Source organism: Odontesthes bonariensis, chromosome 13 (genome assembly GCF_027942865.1).
Source record: "Odontesthes bonariensis isolate fOdoBon6 chromosome 13, fOdoBon6.hap1, whole genome shotgun sequence".
In the NCBI taxonomy this organism is placed as follows: Eukaryota; Metazoa; Chordata; class Actinopteri; order Atheriniformes; family Atherinopsidae; genus Odontesthes; species Odontesthes bonariensis.
In genome coordinates this window covers 22616743-22629535 of record NC_134518.1, presented here as the reverse complement: position 1 = coordinate 22629535, position 12793 = coordinate 22616743, and the positions used below count along the sequence as shown (strand labels likewise).

General features: G+C 41.8%; 1 protein-coding gene across 1 annotated transcript; it reads right to left on the bottom strand.

Moving 5' to 3' along the window:
- Positions 1-3909: 3909 nt before the first annotated feature.
- LOC142397337 (UDP-N-acetylglucosamine transferase subunit ALG13) lies at positions 3910-12529 on the bottom strand. The gene is made up of 4 exons (XM_075480682.1): positions 12332-12529; positions 7641-7803; positions 5552-5690; positions 3910-5457 (listed from the first exon to the last, which is right to left on the bottom strand). Exons 1-4 carry the CDS (start codon positions 12410-12412, stop codon positions 5346-5348), a joined length of 495 nt encoding a protein of 164 aa, XP_075336797.1. The 5' UTR covers positions 12413-12529; the 3' UTR covers positions 3910-5345.
- Positions 12530-12793: the final 264 nt, after the last annotated feature.

Genomic DNA, 12793 nt, shown 5'->3' with positions numbered 1-12793 from the left:
GGGTATATCTCAATGCTAATGAACATCTGCAAACAACAGCGCAGGGAGACAAAAACAGGCCAAGGCTGAGATAGTCAGACTGCCAACTTTATACCAGTTCCTAGGACCTTCTTCTGTAGAGAATATAGTCGTGTCTGCGCTGCTTGGTGGAGGTTTAGCACTGACTGTGCTTTTCTATCCATATATTTATTGTTGGGCAGGTCCCCCTAGGTTAGGGACCTGTACTCTAATCCTAGATCTATATCCAGGAAAGAGGCACAAAACAGCCACACTGGTATGTCATTTGACTAAATAGATGTAAAAGAGGTCTGATGGCAGACCTCTGTTATGGCACATGACACAAAGCAACCTGATGCAGATATAAGAATTACTAGAGAGCGATACAATAGCTATAAGGTCCTGAAGAATTATCGAAATGAGACAAAATGTCCCAAATGTGACTCAGGAGATATGAAAAGACCAAAGCGAAACAGAAAAAGACCCAAAATGGCCACAAAGAGACAAAAGGACAGACAAAACTGAGGTACCAGTCCACATAAAAAAAAACAACAACACAGAACAATCAGAACTATGCAAAAAAATCTACCCTACACCAGCGGTAAATGGTATCCGTAGGGTTCGTGGTTGATCGGTGCTCCATTTGAACTTGAAGGTCTGTGTTCGCAGCACTAAGTTTTTACCGGGACGTGTCCTGTAGTTGGATTTTGGTATTTTGAAAAGTCAAAGAAACCCCACCAGTCCCAACCTAATAATCCAACATGGCTGCCCGATCCATAAGAGGTGGTTTTGAGCTACAGCTAAAAGCTGTTTATCAGTTAGTTTGTGTTTCATTAAATCATTCACAGTACTGTTTAATCTCCACCTTGAGTGTCATTTTCATATGCAAATTACAGCATAATGTGTTATTATTAACTTGTATTACTAACAACAGTTACTCTGGTCAGTGAGTAAACGTTTATTTTCTGACTTGAAGCTGGAACGTGGTCAACACGGATGTTACATCATCCCCGCTCCCAGTTCTGACTTCTGAGGCAGACAGCATGCAGCATTAGTCCTTGGCTGAACGAGTGGGAAGAGACCTTTTTTACACATTTGAGCGTGTCAACGGTTCCAAACAGGTTCACAAATATTTAAGTCTGTCTTAAAACCAGAGTCAGATTTCACTGTCAATATTTTGCCTTCTGTCGTCATTCTTCCTGTCCGTGTGACTCTGAAACACAGAAGCAACTTAAACCTGCATGCTTTCTGATGGCCGTCTCATAGAGGAAAGTCAGATTTCACAGAAGTTTGAGTTACTTTGTGAAGCAGCTTAATTTGAGTTCATCTTGTCAGATGCATCATATACAATGCTAACGGCACACAACGGTGGCTTCTCTCCTCTGACTTGTTCTGGTTCTGCACGTACAGCGCAGATGCTACATCCAATCACCTGCGAGTGTGTTTTTTTTTAAAGTGCGTGCCCTTTTCCTCATGGTTTCTACAGAGGCCTTCCCAGATGGTTCTTTGGGTGCTTCTCAAAGTCAAGGATGCTGCGTTGGTAGGATAAATACCTCCAAGTTGGGCCCTTCTTGGGCTAGGAAAAAGTCCCGCCTTGCTTTCGAAAACACACACTGGAACAGTCCTAACAAGTGGGCATTGTCACGTTAACAGTCCTACCGTCAGTTCGGTCCAGCACAAACAACAGCGGAAAAACTGACAGTTTTCAATAGCTTGTAGCTTTTAGCTGGCTACCCAACAGTCCTTTATACTGGCAGTTTATACTTTGCTTTCCTTTGATAGAACACGTTATGATGTGAGCAACAACTACTGTGAAAAAGATTTAAACGGGTACGGCTCCAACCTCGATCCATCGTTCCTTCTGCACCATCTTCGATGTGTATCAAATGATTATTGGAGCTTTGAGAACACAGACGATACATTGAAGCATCCTTGAAACTTAACCAAATGAAAGTCCTTCAAAGGGTCCTTGACATCAGAACAGTCCTTTGGAGAGATTTTGTGATGTGGCATCATAGAAAGATCGCTGTTAAGGATACTTCTTTGACTTTGAGAAGCGCCCTATCTGTTGGTTTAGTCGAGTTAGTCTCCAAGGTGAATTGAATGTCCGGTTGCAGGTAACAGAAGAGTAAAAAACACATTTTATTCACCCTTGGAGTTTGGCTGGAGGCCAAGTTAGGGAACCATCTCCAAATTCTGCCCTTTAAAGTAAATCAATCAGCCTTGTTTGTATGACGGACTCAAATTTGAAGGTCAGAGACTTAGAGGCGAGTTACTTCTACACATTAACCAAAGGTACATGGACACAATGAAGAGGATATGTTTATGTATTCTTCATCAGTGGTTGTCCAAGCTTTTGAGCAGCTCATCTACACTACAACATAACGACTGTAAGGGAGACAGTTTGTGAAGGTGCCACCATCTGTTAAGCAGAGGCGGCCGAGCAAAAACACTTGAGTCAACATTTCCCATGATGCAATTTGACAGCATCCTTAAAGGCCAGTGTCTTTTAAACTCTGACTGCCCTTAGTTTTCAACAAAGGTCTTTTTGTATTACTATTTTTAGTCTGAAAGCGCAGGCAGTGGTCACACTAATCCTTCTTCAGAGAAACATATGAACACATCGCACTGTTGGTTTCACTGGCTCAGTTGTGTGACTCGCAACCAGCGAGCTGACCACCATGTGTAGGAGGAGTTCACCTACAACGTACAATGACATTTTAGACAATTGTGTGCTTTAAACTTTGTGGAAACAGTTTGGGGAAGGCCCTTTCCTGCTCCATAAAACAATATACAAAGCGAGGTCTATAAAGACTTGGGTCACCCAGTTTGGTGCTTCGGGAAGAAACCGACCGGCTCGCATAGAGCTGTGACCTGAAACTCAGCCAACGTCTCAGTTATAACAAAGACATTACAACTCTACCTTCAGAAGAAGCTCAGAAACCTCTCAAGTAACGTGACATCTTTCAGAGGAGCATGTTAATTACCAGAGATATTTGATTTAATGTTCAGCGGGTGGATGAAGATGAAGCTCAGATGTTGACTTTAGTCCAGTGAGTGTACCTCATACCACTGGGGATGTGGAACTGGATTATACTGAAGAAACTAAAACAGTAGAGCACCTGGGGTCAAAGCCACAAGAGGAGGTTGGAATAAAAGCATGGATAGATCCCACAGATATGACTGATAACAGTGCATCTCATCTCTTCTGAGAATTAATCCAAGTCATGCGAGACTTAACGGAGGAGACAGTAAAATCTTAATAAACGTGCTGTGATACGTGAAGTCATTCGGTCCTCTGAAAGGCAAAGGAAACGAGCGTCGCTCATGTTTGTGTCCTGACAAACTGAACAAACAAGCCTCTGGTCATGTGATATCCACAACTGACCACCGCCTGAAGTCGCACTCTGCTCTGACCCAGTTGTTACCGTTTGTGCAGACTTATTCAGTCCACCCTTGTCTAGATGAATGAGACGTTTGTTTCCTTACAAGAAATACTTGATACTGATTTGGTTCTAATCTGATTGTTTTCTCAGTGCAGTACTTGCAAACCTTCATATCAATTAGTTGTGCCGACTTCCTCTCTTTTGATAATGAGAAACGAGCGGTGGCTACAAAGAGAGGCTTGTTCAATCTTTAATTTATTTATTGGAAGGGAATTAATTTAAGTTCCTTAGTAATTATTTAAAGAATCCACTGAATATAAGAAAAACACCAAATGTCAAACTTCAGACCCGTAGACAAATGATTGTATTTGTTAATTCACCACTCATTAAGATCATTAAGATAAAGGAAATCAGATTTTTATTTCCCAAAAAGTGAGTGAAAGGCCTTTTGCAGTCGAGTGTATTACTGAATATAAAGGTAGAGCATGAAAACATGGTAGTAAAGAAACACTAAAGCACTGTGGTCTTGAGAGAGAAAATCCCTTTATTAGTGTGTCCATCTCTATCAGATTAGCCTGCAGTAGGCACAAACATCATGTGAATCATATTGTGTTTCAGGCAGAAACACTCGAAATCAGATCGATGAACCGACTCAAGGAAAAGGGAGATTGTTGTGTAGCCTTAAATGTCTTTGGTAAAAGTTTGTTATGAAGTACAGTCAACAACTGAGTTATTTTTATTATTTTTTTGGAGATACTGAATTGATAAAGATGAAAAATGTTGAACCAGGTTCACCATTTGTCAGGGAAACATACCGTGAAAGCCAGAAACAAAGAGCCTGATTAGATGTTACTTGGTGACCTTAATTAGTTCCCATGGGGCCAAATCGTGGGAGTTTCCAGTGCCCCTCTTTTAATAAATGCCCTGCATTTTACGTGGTTTTTACCCCTGATCCTGTGCTTGTGTTATCAGAGTTAAAAGCACGCAGTGACTTGGCTTGAGCTGATGAGGTGTAACAGCTGTGGGCTGCAACCACTCGGAAACCGAAACCGTTTTGTTGCATTTGTCGTGCTGCTCAGGCTCTGCCAGTTTATGTTTGTCAGCTGTGACACACTTGATTGAAGAGGAAGTAAAGAAAGCTGCCATTCCTCCTGGTACAGTGAATTCCACTGAAATTCTTCGAGAAAACAAGCAGAAGGGACTTTCTGTATAGAGAACTGTACCATCCCTCTGACTCATGCTCTTACAAAAGTTATAACACATCTCGCCAAATAACATATTCTGATGAAACAGGCTTTTAGTGCCTGATTTATCTGGAAAATTAAATAGTTGGTTGCTGGTAAATGTTTGCGCATCTAAAGTCTTGGAAACAAATTGGACATAAATGTTTCCTGTTGTGACTCAACACTCTTCAGGAGTTAATGGAACAAGCTAAGAGTATGTGCTGCTTCTCACCCATAATTTCCTGTTTAACAAAGCCTCTTCCAGTGAACAAACTGTAACTGTAAAAAGAAATAAAAGTGCTGTGCTTGGTCTGGAAGGACTGGATAATCAACCTCCAAGGTTACACATTTAAACCTCATCTCATCTTTGTGCCAAGTGGTGGTACAACTCGTCTCTGTGATGCAGAATATTCCTTTCCCGCCTCTTAAAATCAGCAACATTTGCATACTTTTAGACCGTTTTTAAATTACATGGAAGAGACGGGCATAAATATTGACGAAGCCATGCTAAATGTAGGTTAGATTATTCCCGTTTCGTCTCATAATCAGCACTGTTCAGTGTACCAGAGGGGACTTTATTAGGCTTGTCCCCAGCCATAGATCTACACAGAGATGTATTATTACTGCATACACAAATATAAAACAGTCTCAATCATCTACCATACAGTCATATCATCCACAAAATGATAATTTAAAACTTATCACCCGAGTGTAACAGATTATAATTTGTACAAAGGTTTTATTTAACCCCGAGAGCTTTGTCTAAAAAATTTGCAAAGTTCTTTGGCTGTCCAGGTGGGAACGGCTGCAGAACAGAGAGGTCCATGTTCCTCAGTGTTTCTGTCAGGGTGCTGAAACATTCAAAGAGAGGTGAAAACAGTCACTTTACCTCTGCCGGACAATTTCACACGAGTCAAATTAAACAAATCTTTGAGGAGGACATACCTGCAAGTGCAGTACAACAGGTGGTTGTCCATGTGCAGCTGTCTGGCCAGCTCCAGCTGGTGGTTGTCCATCAGCTTGTCATTGACCACGACCAGCAGAGGTTTCCCGGCACCGAGAGCCTCCAGACAACTTCCTGCTCCTGAGAGGAAAAAGTATAACATGATACTTATTCATGATGACGAAATAAAAGCAATCTGATCTCATAGAAACAGAAAATGCCTCGTTGCTCGGTTTGTTGCTTGTGTGCTGTTGTCAAAGGTCTCAGAAAAGTTGAGCAGACAGCTGAGGGTGGACAAACGTTTCTGTGTGCCAGAGCGTTTCTATCTTTTTCTCCGTCTCATGTTTTAAAAAAAAGTGTTGTTTCAGAGGCCCACACCACCTTCAACAGACTGACAACCATCAGGCCATCCGCCCTCGCCAGGTGTCACAACAAAGAGCTCCACACGGATGGATCCGAGGAAGCATCGTCCTAAAAACAACAGCTGCCAGCTGCTGTGCTTCAGGTGTGCAGGTCTAAAGCTTAGTCACAGCAGGTAAAGCGCAGGCGGAGACGCCAGCATTCACAATGGTTCTGCTCCGTTAGAAATGAAAGGTCTGTCCAGACTGTTTGGATGGACAAACACCAAACGCTGGCTTTCACTTGACTTACTGGAACACAGCAAACATTATTGTTCATGCTTTAACCTGTTTTTCCTGCTTTAACATGTCAACATGTCTGCTATGAAAATGGTCTTCTGGTATAATAAGAGACCCAAAAACTATTTCACAGACAAAGCTGTGGCTGATTAATCAATCAGCTGATCAATCATTTATAAATACATCCATAAAGAATAATATAGAGGCTGATGTTGCTAAAGTACAACAATTTTTCTGCTTTTGTTTGACATGACAGCAATCTGGATATTTGTGAGTTTTATAGAATAGTTATTATTAAAAAAAAAAAAACATTGATAGTGGAAACAAATGTGCAGCTTTAAGTTGTTTAAATGGCCTTAACTTTAGCTCAGTGTGTGGACCATTGATGGAGCTTCAGCCAGAGCTGCTCCTGTTAAATAATTCTCCTTCTGATGCCCTCATGTTGTATCTGTCTGCTGCAATAATCAGCCTATTTTATGTTGCCACACTATTCCTCCACCTGCTTTTAATCCTGCTCTGAACTTTGTATTCACTCTGGATATAAATGTTACGGCAATATAGAGCTTTAAAAAAATAAAGGGGTTTCCCCAAGATAAAAAATTGTGTATTTGGCAGCACTCACTGCATTGACCAATGTGCATTACAGTGGAAAAATACTGAGGAAGAGGATCGTAGCTCCACAGAAGTCAAGAATGTCTCACAGAGAACGCATTTCTCAACGGCAGCAGATTCCAACATCATCAGATCAATCAGTGGTAATTAAGAGCAAGTTATTAAAACTGTATCTACTTTGTTAAATCGGAAAGAAGATCCAAACTGTCCCCCTCAGCTGAGAAACTGGTCCAGACTGTTAGATACAGATCAGTGGAAGCTGCTGAGACCAGTGTCACTGACCACAGTCAAAGGCGTTTTACATTCCCATGAACTGTGGATACCATCCAAAAAAGAAGCTCTTGCTAAGCATCTTCAACCTGACAGCTGAACTTTACAGCTGAACACGCGGACAACGAAACAGCCGCTTCGAGGAAAGTTGTGTAGTCAGATGAGACAAAGGCTCAATGTTGAGTTGTTAGGAGGACAGAAAAGGTGAGACCAAGAACGCTGTACCGACAGCAGCTGTGGCAGCACCGTGCTGTGGTGCTGACAGTGGTAGACTGCACAAAGTTGAAGGAATAAAGGAGGAGGATGAACTCTGCCTCAGTGCAGCTGGAGAGCTGAAATCACTCCAAGAATGTCCACAAGGACACATAATCATTCGACCAGAACAGAAAATAAGACTTTTATGCCTTTTGGGATGAATACAAAAAATATCAGTTTTGTCTTGTTAATTCAATATTCAATATAATCTGCACTCCTTAAAAAGAAACACAAGGACAGTTGGTCATAAAAAGTTCGAACCGGGCTGTGTCACGACTGAGCAATGAGGTGCTCTAGATCTTTGAAATGTGCTCACCTGCGTGGCTGATGACCAGGTCAGCCTGCTTCATGTCCTCTGCAATAGAGTCTTTGAATCGAAAAGCCTCCAGTCTGAGTAGTCGGCAGCTGTCAGCAGCCGGAAGAAGAGATCCCCTTCCAACCTGAAGAACCAAACGCTCATATCCACGGGCCTTTAATTCCTGCAGCAGGAAATAACAACTCAGTGTGAAAAGGGATCATGGATTTGTCCTCTGAATAACAAAAGGCCAATATCTCGTTTATAAAGGATAACGACTTTTACATTAATCATCAATCCTGTTTGTGACAATACTAATAAGGAAACGTTTTATTTCTGTAAACCCACTAAATTTTAGATTCATAGGTATCACAGGAATGCAACTAATACTCTTTGAGTCATTTTAGATTCAGGTTCAGGTATTTGGACACAGAGAGATAAAACTGCCTCTGAAATTACAAATGGTCCATTTTCTGAGACCCAAAAGCAAGGTGGTGGGCTGCCGTGATCATAAACAGGAGAAAAAATTATCTTGATCTTTTGGCTGACGGCAGGCTGGATGCCATGAACTTCATCAATAAATAAAGAATGCCGTCTCCTCCCTTGAGAAACCTTGCCAGGACTTTAGTGCAGCTGCCTTCAGTTACTGCTTGTTTGTGAGGATCCGACAGCCTCTCTTTGTCTTCAGGAGGTGGAAAACACGCTCAGCTGTGCTGAAGCCAGGTGACTGACTCCTGTATTTCAGAGCATTTCTTGCCTCTGCCTTGAGAGGTCCTCGAGTTGTTTTGGAAGTATTTTATTTGGTTAATTTACCATCTCACTGCAGTAATGAGCCGTCCAATCAGATCTGTTGCAGTTCACCGAATGTGAGCAGAAAGTCAAAGTCAAAAGTCAAAGTCAACTTTATTGTCAAATCTGTATACGTACAGGACATACACAGGATTGAAATTACGTTTCTCTCAAACTCAATAGTGCAGCGCAGCGGTAGCATTTAACTTAACACTTTAATACAAGGCAGAAATAAACTATGGTAACCGGTAAACAGAGTGATATATAGATATATATATATATGTATACAAAGTCTCTGATATTGACATCAGAAGTAAAGTGGCATATGCAGAAGTAAGTAAAATAAAATATATATGTGCAAAGTAAATGTAAAGGTCCTTGATGTATTCTACGACTAAAATTATGGTATGCAGTGGATTTGGAGTAGTGCAAGTATAACAGTAGTGTAAATTGAATGTTCAGATTTGTACAGAGATGAGTGCAAAGAACAGTTCTTATTGAGTTCGGTGTTGAATTTGTGAGTTATGTAGAGTCATTGATTCAGACGTGTGTTTTAAGATGAGGTTAGAAAGGCAGAGCAGGGAGGGAGTTGATCCTCCTGACTGCCTGGTGAACGAAGCTGTCCCTCAGTCTGCTGGTTCTGGTTCGGAGGCTCCTCAGTCTCCTCCCTGATGGCAGCAGGCTGAAGAAGCCGTACAGAGGGTGTGTAAGATCGCCCGCTATGCTGAGGGCCTTTCGAGTGAGGCGGGTGTTATGAAAGTCCTGAAGAGAAGGCAATGAGGTGCCGACAATCTTCTCAGCTGCTCTCACAATGCGCTGGAGGGACTTGCGACAGGAGGCTGTGCAGTTGCCGTACCACACTGTGATGCAGCTGGTCATGATGATCTTGATGGCGCCTTTGTAAAAGGTGCACAAGATGGGGATTGGAGCTCTGGTTCTTTTCAGCTTGCGGAGAAAGTATAGGCGCTGGTGGGCCTTCTTGGCCAGTGATGCAGTGTTCATACTCCAGGACAGGTCCTCCGAGATGTCTACACCCAGGAACCTGGTGCTACTCACTCTCTCCACAGCAGTACCATTGATGGTTAGAGGAGCATGCTGGGAGGGCAGCTTCCTGAAGTCCACAACTATCTCCTTTGTTTTTTCCACATTCAGAGAAAGATTGTTGTGACCACACCACTGGACCAGGCGGCTCACCTCACTCCTGTAGTTTGTCTCGTCGTTTTTGTTGATTAGACACAGTCGTATCGTCCGCAAACTTGAAGAAGAACTTGAAGTACAGCTACTTCCATCAGCAGTCACACCATCAATAAGCAGCCACCTTTACTGGCAGTCACACCAACTCATGTGGACATTAAACACTTTTTAAACCCAATTAAACACTCGTATTATCCCACAGTCCAGGTCATGTGTTCCCTTTGTGCCTTCCAAGTAAAAGATATTTTATTTACTGTAACAAATACTGAGTTAGGAGGAACACATACTCTGATTCAACCTGCAAGTTCTTTATCAGGTCTGTCAGTGGAGTATTAATATTGCTCCTACATATATCACAGAGGAGAAACCAAAATAAAGACAGTTAAAGTAATACTGTGAAAGAAAAAACAAAGATGTAGTCAGGGGAGATGAGATGCTACAGTTTCAGGGAACAAAGTCCTTTGGTTTTACGAGTTACATAGAGCTTTTAGTTATAATTACAAAAAAGGGACTTTTCCCACTGAACGTCATTGGAAACATCACACACACACACACACACACACACAGAACTTTATCATACTCAACATAGCGTGTCATATGGCGAACTGTGCACCCTTTTAACTTTGTTAGACGAGCTAACCTCCAGTTAATGTCCTCAGTGGAGGATATTTTAATAACCTCGTCCCTCCTTGTCAAACATGTATGTTGTTATCTTTTAAGATCCGTCAGTTTATCACTGTCCCGTCTCCTGTTTTCTCAAAAGTTGAGGCAGTTCCTTAGTCAAACGCACGTATTTAAAAATTAAATTTATCAACCTCTGTCTGTTGTGTATTAGATATATACGGGGGCATTACTCTGGGACAGTTATAATGAAACTGCACTAAGGTCAACTTCTCTTATGAATTTCAAATATAGTCTTCGTCTGTGTGTAAGAGCATTGCATGGTCAGGCTTCACCTTACATCAGTGATCTGATTCAGTCTTACACAGCGATCTCAGCTGGCGTACCCAGGTGACCAATGTCTGTGCCAGAATACACCAGCGTCTACATTTTCTGCGCAGACTTAGAGTCTTTGGAGTATGTAAAAACATCATGTTAATCTTCTACAGAGCCACGATAGAGTCTGTTCTTCGTTATGGGATTACCTGCTGGTTTGGCAATCTCACGGTAAAACACAGGGCAGAAATCTCAAGCCTCATTAAAACAGCAGGCAGGATTATGGGGGTGATGTCCCCCCTTAACCCACATGAGCTCTTTGAGCAGGCCACTATCAGTCAGGCGAATGTCATTGCATCAGATGGTGATCATGTACTAAATGGGGAATATATTCTTTTCAATCAATCAATCAATCAATCAATTCAATTATACTTTATTAATCCCCAAGGGGAAATTCCAGTTTCGGTCATGACAGACAACACAGAAACAGACAGGGAGAGAGAGTGTGACCAAACTCTGGGAGGAGGTTTAGACTCCCTCTGTGTAAACACAATCGCTACAAACATTCCTTTATACCTCAGTCTATTAAGATACTGAATAAACTTGGGAAAAATGGGATTGAGTGGGACAAAAAGGGACCTCTGCAGTTAGTGTTTGTACTGTAGGTGGTGATGGAATGGAGTAATGATCATGAGGGCACTAGCTGAGAGGGGGTATACATGGATGAATGTATCCTTGTTTTTACTATTTTTCTTAAATTATGGAATGAAGGAATTCTAGATATTTATCATAGAGTGAATGTGTGTCTGGTTCTGGAGGATGGGTTGGTATTGGGGGTGTGTGTGTGTGGGGGGGGTTATGGACTGGATGGGACAGAGGCAGTGGGTTAGGACATCCAATGTTTCTGAGCCTGTACCTTACATTTTATTGTTATCTGTTTTGTCTGTTTATGTCGTCCTCTTATGTGTTTTATGGTGCTGTAACCTCCCTGTCTCCAAGACAAATTTCTCCTTTGTGGAGACTAATAAAGAAACCTAACCTAACCTACACCCCAGCTAGGGTTCTGAGGTCTGTGGATCAGAATCTTCTGATGGTGCCATGCACTCGTTTTCAGACCAGAGGAGACCGATCCTTCCAGGCTGTTGCTCCCAGGCTTTGGAATGATCTTCCGCTCTCTCTGTGCTCGATCAAGTCTGTTGACGCCTTCTAAAGGCAACTTAAGACCTATTTATTTGTTCAGGTTTTTATTTAATTGTCTTAGGGCTGCTATGATTGTCACTGAGTTGCCTTGGCCTTTTAAACTTATACTTTTATGTACTTCTTAACTGTGTGATTCTATTGTACCTGTAAAGCGCTTTGTGACCCTGGTCTGTGAAAGGCGCCGTACAAATAAAGATTACTTACTTACTTACTTACTTACTTACTTACTCTTCAGTCATATTTGATGAGCACAACTTAATCATTCATGTTTTTTCTTTTCATGGGTTGTTTGTACATAAAGGATATCCACTTTTGCTTACTTTCATCTGATTACATGGTTTTTGTTTCTGCTTATAATGTATGTTAAAGTGAGATTTGTTTTAAAAGGCCTGAAGGTTTGTCTATTCTCACATGCACACTTTGCTTACTTTTTATTATTTGTGTGCATTTTTATAGGAAAACTATCCTCAGGAATACATCCATCTTAAGACATGTTATCTGAGTTACCAAAGGGCTGAACAGCAGCACATATACAACATTTGAAACCGTTCCTAAAGATATTGAGGGGTCTCTTCTCATCAGTCTTAACTCACCAGTGTGGCCTCAGAGGACGTGACGTTTTGGATCAGCTCATCAAAGCTCGTGGTACCGACCGTCACAAACACGGTCTTCATGTCTGCTCAATCGCTCACTTTTTAAACCGTATAGTTTAGTAGTTTAAATTGCTTCCTCATACACCATCCTCATCTTCATCCTGCAGGCGCAGACCTGACAGCAGCTTCCGCCTCGGACCGGAGGACGTCACAGCAGTGACGAGCAATGCGTCACGGCGCCACCTGCAGGTCCGGAGGTCCGGAGGTCCGGAGGTGTCTGCAGCGTGGAAAAGTACCAGTTTAAAGCCTCCACAGAGGTGTAATCACTGCGGAGTCCGTTTACAGAGTGATAATGATCAACAACAGGATCATTTTTAAAGGGTTTCAGGTTTTTATTCATCATAAAAGCCATGTTTAAAAAGACAATATGATAATAATAATAATAAAGATAATGGCAGATTA

Coding starts and splice junctions, on each gene's coding strand:
- LOC142397337 (XM_075480682.1), bottom strand. CDS start 12,412: ATGAAGACCGTGTTTGTGACGGTCGGTACCACGAGCTTTGATGAGCTG. Junction 7,804..12,331: donor CGTCCTCTGAGGCCACACTG/GTGAGTTAAGAC, acceptor TTCCTGCTGCAG/GAATTAAAGGCCCGTGGATA. Junction 5,691..7,640: donor CCTGGTCATCAGCCACGCAG/GTGAGCACATTT, acceptor TTTTCCTCTCAG/GAGCAGGAAGTTGTCTGGAG.